Below are 9565 nucleotides of genomic sequence, written 5' to 3'. Positions count from 1 at the left end.
GAAAAATATAGATTGTAACTTATAAGGAAAAGAAGTGAAAAAAAATGATTTTAAGAGGATAAACATGACAGACTAACTAAATTTTGACGGTTCAAAATTATAATCATCCCATCAAAAACGACATATTAGACGAGCCGATCCGATAGACTCAGCCTAATTTGCAATTTCTAATTCCATATTTTGAAAAAAAAAATGGAATTGTCAAGCAAACACTATTAATCATCTTATAAGCTTGTCCAAATTATTGTGTATTAACCTATATATATATATTGAAATTTGAAAGCTACGTGAGATATTTTTTTGGGGTTATAATATGAATGAACACATTGGATACATAGAAATCCCTATATATAATGTTCTTTGCTACCTTTCAAGTATTAAGCAAGTAAAAGCTAGCTACTATTTCATCTTGATCAGTTTTCATCCTCAATCCATGGACTTTGTTTGGGTGTCCTAACATTCCTAAGTGCTTTCCAAACAACACTGTTACACATGAAACCAGATCCAAAAGCTATCTGACAAACTCTATCACCCTTTTTTATCCTTTTGTTAAACTCAAGATATGCAAGTTCATACCAATTACTACTACTAGAAGTATTTCCAAATCTCTCCAATGTCTTCCTTGATGCTTCCATGTACTCTTCTGTAAGCTCCAAATTCTTCTGTATCTCATCCAACACTTTCTTGCTTGTTGCCAATGCACATACATGCTCAAAAGCTAGCTTATAATCAGGAATGTATGGTTTTGTTTTCTTTTTCTTGAAGAGTAAGTTTGTGAAGAAATGAAGCTGTTCTGAAACAGGTAGGACTAGTGGACCAAGTGTTGTAATGTTGGCTTTTAGTGCATGGCCTCCAACTTCCATGACATCTTTGCTTACTGAAAGTCCTCTCTTACCTTCACTGTCTTCTCTTTGATGTATACTTTTGAAGCTTTTGTTGTCCATTCCTTTGTGTGTTCTGACCAGCTGCAACATGCATCGATGAGAGCTCAAACCAATAAGAGAGCCATTCGGACATTATCAGTCGCACAATCAATAAGTCTAAACTAAATTATCTTATCAAGATCTGATGACTTGCATTTCAAGTTTAAACCAATATGAGTCATTTGATCTTGACCACGCATTCTAGATTGATTGCACATATTCTAGCAGTCGCACAGTCAGCAAGTTTGAACCATTTAATCAATATCAGACAACTTATATTTCGAGTTTAAAATGTAAGTAATTTGCTCTTGATCAGATAGTCTAGACTTGATAATTGCGTGATTGCACGGAGTCCTTGACATGCCATAGAGTAACCATAAAATTGATCTTTTGCAAATTAAACAAAAGCATTAAAGCAATTATGTCATTGAGAGATAATACCTGTTTGAGTTCATACTTGGCGTGCCATCTATCCAGGCGAAAATTTGAGAGCAAGATAGCTGCAGCTCCCATTCTAAAGAAGCAATTAGGAAGAAGCATGTCAGAGTCATTGCCACTATACCATGAATAGCTAACAGCTTCTGTGCTAACCACTAATGCATAAGAATTTGGATAAGCATCAAGAAGGTCTTTAGCAAGATCAATGGCTGTGATTCCAGCAGCACAACCCATACCACCAAGGTTAAAGCTATGAATATCAGGTCTAAGCTTGAAATGGTTTATTACCATTGATGAGATTGATGGTGTTGTATTTAGTATTCCACAGTTTACTATTAGAATTTTGATATCTTTTGGTTTTACTTTTGTGGTAACAAGAAGGTTCTTAATTGCGCCAAACATCACCATGGATAACTCTTCTCTGCCATCTTTCAATGATGATGTGTAACCAGGGCGAAAAACGCCTTTTGGCAAGTAGGTTTCATCTCCTATGCCAGATTTCTTGAGAACTTGTTCTTGAAACTTAATGGCAGTATCATTGAAATTCCCTGATCTTTTGGCTAACTCAATGAATTCTGCCCTAGAAACCTGTACAAATAGTCTCATCTCATCAGATATGTGCAAACTTATACAGCACTACACATACACTTCATATTGAAGGTCTGTTCAGCTAGACACCTATATATATATATATGACTACATTCAATTACTTCCATTCTCTCAAATATGTATTATTGTCAATGTCGGTGTCGTGTCTGTTTGAGTGCTTGCAAATATTTAATGGAACATACTTTCGTCCTTTTTTGTTTTTTCTTTACATATATCAAAAACATCATGAAACATTGTTACTTATGATGAAATTATTTCTCATTTTTCTACAATATTTTAACTATTTGTTACTTCATTTCATGATCCAACTATTTCTCTCTTTATAATAAATGAGTATTATTGACAAAATAGTAGTTTCACCGCTACGCTTCTAATTGAAGATATATCTAGTGTACAACATGTGTCAATGCGATACTTATATATGTGATTACATTTAGTTATGTCATTTTCAAAAATTACTGTCAGTTTCAGTGTTGTGTGTGGTGTTTGTGTCGTTGATTCAAATGGAATGACAATTAAAAAGCAACGGAGGGAATACATATATAGGTATCTGTTTGACATTACCTTGTATTCATTTGAAGGGCGAAAACATGAGAAATCAAGCAAATAGGTAGAGCGAGGTGTAGAATCAATATATAAATAGAGAATTGAGAGCAAAAGTCCAGAGATAAAAACAGCCTCAGTGATATCATATTTGATAAAGAGGTCTTCCCAAGTCAACTTTGCAATATGATTAACTAAGACTGCAAGCAAAGGGGGTGCTAATAGTAAATACAAACGATGGCTAATGAGGTAACCATAACCCAATTTAACATATTTTAGATTGACAGAACTAAGAAAATCTGGCATTTTAGGCCGTACTCTAACAGAAAATGAAATTGGGCCATTACTTTCAACACCCCTCTTCACAATTTCTGTGGAAAATTCCTCACTTTCATTTGACATGAGGGAAAATTTTGATTTTGGTTGAAGAAATAAAAAGGGAAATATATTGATTGATTTGATTAGCTAATGCAGCTTGATGGGCATAAATGAATTTAATTGAATTTAGAAATGTGAAAATAAAATAGAAATGTTTGAAAAGTATAGGAAGGGAAAGAAGCATGATGGGGGTGTATATATAGCACCTAAGTTGGAGAAAAAGTATGGTTGGTTGGTGTGGTAAATGATGCAAACAGAATAGGTATGTTGTGCATGAATGCGTATGAGCAGCTGAATTGCAGCACCATTGAAATTGTATGCAAGAAGAAGTGTGTAATAAGTTAGTGACATATCACAATGCACCATTGATGTCTAATGTCTAAAAAAAATTGATAAAACTCCACCAAAATTTGACATGTCATTGAACATTCGAATTTATTTTAAAATAAAGTAATATAAAAATATGACATATCATTGAATGATTGGATGAATGTTATATATTCAACCAAAAAAATGTGGATCTCTTTAAAACAAAATAATTATATATCCTTTAGTAAAAGAAAGAACAAAAATAGACTTATTTGTTTTTACTCATTAGCAAAAAAGTATAATAATTTAATATTTTAAATAAAATATTATTGGCTTAAGTGCACTTCTAGTCTCTTATTTTCAAAAAGAAAATGAAGGTTTTGATCCTATCATTTTAAAAATAGGTTTTTTGGTCTCTCAATTTCACTTTTTCTAAATTTTCATCCCCCAGATAATTTTATCGAAGTAGTTTTTATTTAGGGAACTTTTTGCTGATGTAGTTTTTTCATTAATGAGCTTAAAAAGTTCAAAATTTGACATAGACATCAATTTGTGTTGGACTAGAGTAATTCAATAAAACTATGAATAGAATATAGGGAGTGAAGTCTCTATGAGCATAGTTCAATTGGTAGGGACATGTTATATGTAGAGGATGGGGTTTGAATCCCAAATACTCCACTTATTCACCTTAAAAATATGAATTCTAGCCATTAGACTACCTGATAACAACAAAAAAAACATAGTGAGTGAATAAAAAATCCTTAACTCAATACTCATCTTTAAAATCCTTAATTTTAGAATTCAAAATGATTTATAAGTATATACTCAATTTTAGTTTTTCCTTTTGAATAAATTAGGTATCACAATGTTGGAGCTAGGTAAAATTCTCTTTCAAAGTGGGAGATAGTAAGTTTAAAGTAGTTATTGCATTTCTCTTTCAAGATGAGAATTTAAATTAGTTTTTCTCTTTGAATAAATTAGTTTTTCCATATGGACGGTAAAATTCTCTTTCAAGATGAGAATTTAAATGTTATTGCATTTCTAAGATTCGAAGTACAGATAGTTAGTTTAAAGTTTATACAACAGAAAATCAAACCCTGCTTAAATTATGGTTGGTTACTGAAATTGCTTTCAATTTGTTATATAAACCAATTGCATTAAATTTAGAGAGATGTTTAAAGAATGAATCATTTCTATTATTTAGTAGGGAGCTTCATCTGGAGAAAGGAATTTTTGGTCAACTGCTGGGCTTTAGAATGACAAATGCAATAAACTGGGAAACTTCGAAAAGTTTAATTTATTCCAAAACAATCCAATGAAAAACATTAGTCATAATTCATATTAAAAAATTATTGTCTTTCTTTTTTGAATCGGCAAATATTATTAAATGTCATCCCCATAAGACGCAAGGTATGGACGAAACAAGATACAAATGGTGCTGCATATAGATGGTACATCATAACCACAAGACACAACTAAAATAAAAACCTCCTCCAAACACCGAAAACCTCAGGTAGTAGCTAATAAACATTACCACCTAAAACAGATTCCTTCGGGAAACAACCACTGAAAACGGTATCCATAACCAGCATCGCCAATACTCCTCCCGAATAAACCCTCTAAATGAAACACCTTGTCCTCGTCACCGATGCTGAGCCACTATTCTAAAGATCAATCAGCCTCCACCACTTTTAAACCTCTGATCCACCGAAAGAACAACAAAAAAGCCCAAAAACAAAACTTAAACCAAAGAACTGACTTCCGATCTCGAATTAAAAGCGATCGGAAGGGCACCCTATACCCTCGGTCCACCAGAGAAACAGCGTAGCCTGCCAAACGAGACTGCAGCTAGACGCCAACTCCCGATCTCAAAGTAAAAGTAACCGGCCCACCAGAATCCAGCACACAATAAGTACGACATACTACAATTGTCTCAATCAACATATGAAAAAATTATTGTCAGCACGATTAAAGATCAAAACTACTTTGTTTAAATCATACAAAGTCACAAACCAAAGTGAGGATGTTGCTACTAGTGCTCAGACAAATGTGACACTACTAGCTAGTACTATATATTTTGTGATATGCCAATTGTGATCAAAAGATTCTACTAAAATGTGATCAAATTGATTTGGTTTGTCTATCAAACTCGTCTCAATAAATTTTATTTCGTACAATAGTCATTAAAAAGCTACAAACAAATAAGTGGAGGAGTTGGAATTCGAACTCTGATCACAACGTCTGACGTAACAATTTTCAGTTGAACTAGACCTGTAAACCATACCAATACATATCTGATCCAATGGGATACTCACATAAACAAAAGGCATGTGCATTGTTTTCCAGAGCTCGATTTTGCTTCATTTACTTTACTTCATTGAGGAGAGAAATATACACAGTAATAGATTAGTGCAATCCCTTTCAATAAGTGAATTTCAGTCCTACTAATCTACTACTTATGTATATCTATCACATAAATAAACAAAGCAAATAAATAGAGCAAAGAATTTTTTTTTTAGCCTTTGGTTATCTTTTTCTTTCGGCTATTTGAGCTGGATGTTTTCATTTGCCATAATTTTGGTTTTTTGTCAAAGCACATGGACCACACCACCTACCTCCCTTTAATTAATTTTTTCCTAATGATGTAATCATTTGTTAGAAAGCCAAGGATGTCTAGACAAAAGCAGAAGGCCCCAGATCAGATCTACCTTAAAAATACAAAATCATTCACTCATTTTTTAAAATAAAGTTAGCATGTAATCTCCCTTGATTATTATTTTTTGAATAACTAATCTCCTTGATGATTCTCTTAGCCTACTATTCAGCCGCCCCTATTATATTCAGGTGCTCTGTTGAATACATTACTAAGAGACAAATATGTGCTCAATTATCATACAATACTTCATTACCTTACATAAATACATACTGAGAGAAAGAAAAAAAAAATCCATATGTATTCAAGTTCAAATGAAATACGACAAGAATTTTGAAGGACCACTGCAGGTTTAGAAATTTGGCAATTTACCTCGAAATTGGCAACTAACTAATTAGTGGAAATTTTTGGTATAGCAAGTGGAAAGTATATAAATATATTGTGTAACACTGGATCAACTCGTTGACAATTTAGTCTATTTTATGATTTGAGTTCTCAACTTACAATTAATATATGGAAACCAATATGTCAATTGCTTATTAGATGCTAACTCATCTATAGGTGCCCAACTTTCCACCTAATGACTATCAATGTGATATAATATATGATAAAACTCTTTAAATATCGTGTGAAATGTGAATCTAGCCAGCTTGACATGGATTAGTCAAGAGTTCTATCCGACAGAAATGTCTAGACCAAAAAATCTATTGCTTTTTTAGATAATTCTTGTATTATTTCATCTACTTTTAGAAAATTGAATCATGACTTTGATATGATTGTAGAAAAAATCAATCTCCTAATTTTCTTTCCTTACGTTAACCAAAAAGCTATAAAGTCTCATAATGGCCTTTGAAAAATCACAATAAATTCCTTATGTAATAGTACCTGCATTATAAATTCATGGTGGAGTAAGTATGGCCTAGAGTTGTGTCAAAGTAGAAGAGTGAACCAAGTATATCACATTAAAGTCAATATTTGACCATTTACATTGACATCCTTTGTTATTACCATACATCTTGATCCTATGGTATACACAATACACTGTACAGTAAAAGAATCAAAACTACAAAACTGAACTTCATAGTGTGAAAAGAAATGTCTCATCTCCAAAACCAATTGAATAAAGTGATAAATGAATTTGCAAAAGAAATCACAAAAGCTCCTTTGCTGTTTTTATGTAACAGATAATACAAGCACTTTTGCCTTAAAGGAAGCTTCAAGCTGTGAAGTATTGACAGACACTAGATACGGCACCGACATATGTGTCAGGCACCAAACACGCCTTTAATCTGAAATGCCATACACTCCAAGTAGCTTTTAAAAATTCCATTCATGACACAGATTCACCTACCCTGAACTAAAGATCCAGACCAAGTGAAAGATGTTGAGGAAAAGTGACCAATATCTTGAAAAGTTGGATGTGATGCATAGCTAAAATACTGTGAATACTCAGCCAAAATATCCCTTGATTTCAATTGTTGGAGCAGATAACTATCCATATTCTCAATCTCTGACTCTTCAACTCCTTCATTCTTCCCCTCTAAAATATTCACCACTTGTCTCATTGTTGGCCTAGATTTTGGTTCAGGATATGCACACAACAAGCCCAAATGTAGCAGTCTCTCCAATTCTTGCTCACTAAATTCACCTTTATCCCTTAGCCTTTGATCAAGTGCATTCACAAGTTCCCCTTGTACCATAAGTTTCCAAACAAACTCCACCAAAGATGGTTTACCTTCTTCTAATGGTCTCCTTCCACACATAACCTCTAAAATCAAGATACCGAACATGTAAACATCGGTATGAGTCGAAGCTCTTCCAGTTTTGATCACTTCAGGAGCCATGTAACCGACCGTGCCAACCAATTTTGTTGTGCTAGCAACTTGACCATGATCTTGCATTCTAGCTAAACCAAAATCACCTAACTTGCCATTCATATCCTTATCAAGTAAAACATTGCTTGCCTTAATGTCCCTATGCACCACTTTCACTTCCCACCCTTCATGCAAATACAAAACAGCATGAGCCACATCTTTAATAATCCTTATTCTATCTTCAAAGTTTAACATCTTGCTCTCATCACAATCAAACACCCTTTTGTCTAAACTTCCATTTTCCATATATTCATAGACTAATAAGAAATTGCCAGCATTTTTCTTGCACCAACCTCTTAACCCTACTAAATTCCTTTGCTTTAACCTCCCAAGAGTTGAAACTTCTGCAAGAAATTCTCTCATACCATTATTCTCATGAGAAATGTGTTTCACAGCAATCACTACTCCTCCTCTTAAAACACCCTTATAGACTTTCCCATTCCCTCCAACACCAATCACATTTTTCTCAGAGAAACCTTTTGTGGAAGCTTCAATTTCTTCATATGTCATTCTGTGTGGCCAATACTCTAACTCCCAATCTTCCATTTCACTTCTCTTCTTGTCTATTTTTCTCTTCTTTTGAATCAAAAACAGTACCAACAAAACCAAAACACAAATAATAAAGAAAACTCCTACACTAAATCCTGCAACAAACCCTTTGGACTTAAAAATTGAATCATTTGGAAGAACAAAAGAAGGTAATCCACTAGTAACAAGTTCATCACTCAATGAAAAATTTGCATTGCTAAAACTCCAAGCTAAAATCTTGTGACTTTCAACTAATTGTCCAGTTGAGCTAGTAAATCCAACAAACATTTCATCTTCAAAAACATCAGATAAATTGAGAGAAACATTCAATAAAGGCCTAATAGGTCTTTTCATACCTAATTTTGCTATAGTAACATTAATCAAAGAATCTTTATAATCAATCCAAACTTGATAATTTTCACCATTATTCAACACCAATTTCTCAAAAATTTGATCTTTTTCACTTTTCTCATCATCAACCCAAAACCCAACATCATGGGAAACAACAGAATTAAGAGAGTTTATGTCAATTCCAACATGGTTAGCATTGATATCATTAAACTCTTGATTCATAAAAACATCAAACTCAACACCAAAAACATGGTTGTTGGAATTTCCATTGTTTGAGAGATTAAAAAGACCAAGATGTTGAGCTGAACTTGTACCTTCTATGCCTTTAACAGGTGTGAAGATGAAAACTAAACCATGACCAGGCAGAGTATCTTCAAAAGGTGCCATGGAAAAGATGAAAGAAGTAGAAAAAGGGTATACATAAGAAGAGTTTTTTGTGGGAATTTTTTTAGGGTAAAGAGCACGACCAACAGAGAAAGATTGTTGATGTGTGAGTGTTAGAATTTGAGAATCAATGGTGGCATTGCCAAAGAGAAGCACGTTTGAAGAGTTGAAGCCGTTGAAAATGAAATCAATGGCTGAGATTGAGTTGAAGAGAAGGAAGAAAATTGTTGTTGAGAGAAGAAGAAGATAAAGGTTTTTGTGTTTGGTCATGTTTTGTGCAGAGAAAGAAACAGTGTGTGTTAGTGTTTTATTTGCGACAATAACAATAAAGATGAATGAATGGATTTAGTCACAAACACAAACAAATAAGGAATCAGGTAGAATTATTTTTGGTCTAAACCATATAGTCACTCTCAAATTTTATTTTTTTTTAACAAGTAGTCACTCTCAAAATTAATCTCTGACTTTATTAATATTTAAAAATAGTCTATGTCATTGTAAAAAAATTATGAATTAAGTTCTTCGTCGTATGATAAAAATATCGAGACAACGATCTAATTGAGAAACTTTTGACA

General features: G+C 33.2%; 2 protein-coding genes across 2 annotated transcripts; both read right to left on the bottom strand.

Annotated features, from left to right (window-relative positions):
* Positions 1–377: 377 nt before the first annotated feature.
* Positions 378–3074, bottom strand: LOC11423942 (3-ketoacyl-CoA synthase 15). Its single transcript, XM_003593532.3, has 3 exons — positions 2535–3074; positions 1365–1949; positions 378–965 (listed from the first exon to the last, which is right to left on the bottom strand). The coding sequence occupies exons 1-3, from the start codon at positions 2913–2915 to the stop codon at positions 414–416; spliced, it is 1518 nt and encodes a 505-aa protein (XP_003593580.1). The 5' UTR covers positions 2916–3074; the 3' UTR covers positions 378–413.
* Positions 3075–6778: 3704 nt separating this feature from the next.
* LOC11421980 (L-type lectin-domain containing receptor kinase VII.1) lies at positions 6779–9352 on the bottom strand. Its single transcript, XM_003593530.4, has one exon. It carries the CDS (start codon positions 9258–9260, stop codon positions 7197–7199), a length of 2064 nt encoding a protein of 687 aa, XP_003593578.1. The 5' UTR covers positions 9261–9352; the 3' UTR covers positions 6779–7196.
* Positions 9353–9565: the final 213 nt, after the last annotated feature.

This window comes from Medicago truncatula, chromosome 2 (assembly GCF_003473485.1).
Source record: "Medicago truncatula cultivar Jemalong A17 chromosome 2, MtrunA17r5.0-ANR, whole genome shotgun sequence".
Lineage (NCBI taxonomy): Eukaryota > Viridiplantae > Streptophyta > Magnoliopsida > Fabales > Fabaceae > Medicago > Medicago truncatula.
The sequence above is the reverse complement of the archived record's forward strand: the minus strand, read 5'-3'. Positions and strand labels throughout refer to the sequence as shown.

What these genes read in the sequence shown, in the direction of transcription:
- LOC11421980 (XM_003593530.4), bottom strand. Translation starts at nt 9,260, where the DNA reads ATGACCAAACACAAAAACCTTTATCTTCTTCTTCTCTCAACAACAATT.
- LOC11423942 (XM_003593532.3), bottom strand. Translation starts at nt 2,915, where the DNA reads ATGTCAAATGAAAGTGAGGAATTTTCCACAGAAATTGTGAAGAGGGGT. An exon ending in GCCCTTCAAATGAATACAAG is followed by an intron (nt 1,950 to 2,534) that starts GTAATGTCAAAC and finishes CTATTTGTACAG; the next exon opens with GTTTCTAGGGCAGAATTCAT. An exon ending in CCAAGTATGAACTCAAACAG is followed by an intron (nt 966 to 1,364) that starts GTATTATCTCTC and finishes TGCATGTTGCAG; the next exon opens with CTGGTCAGAACACACAAAGG.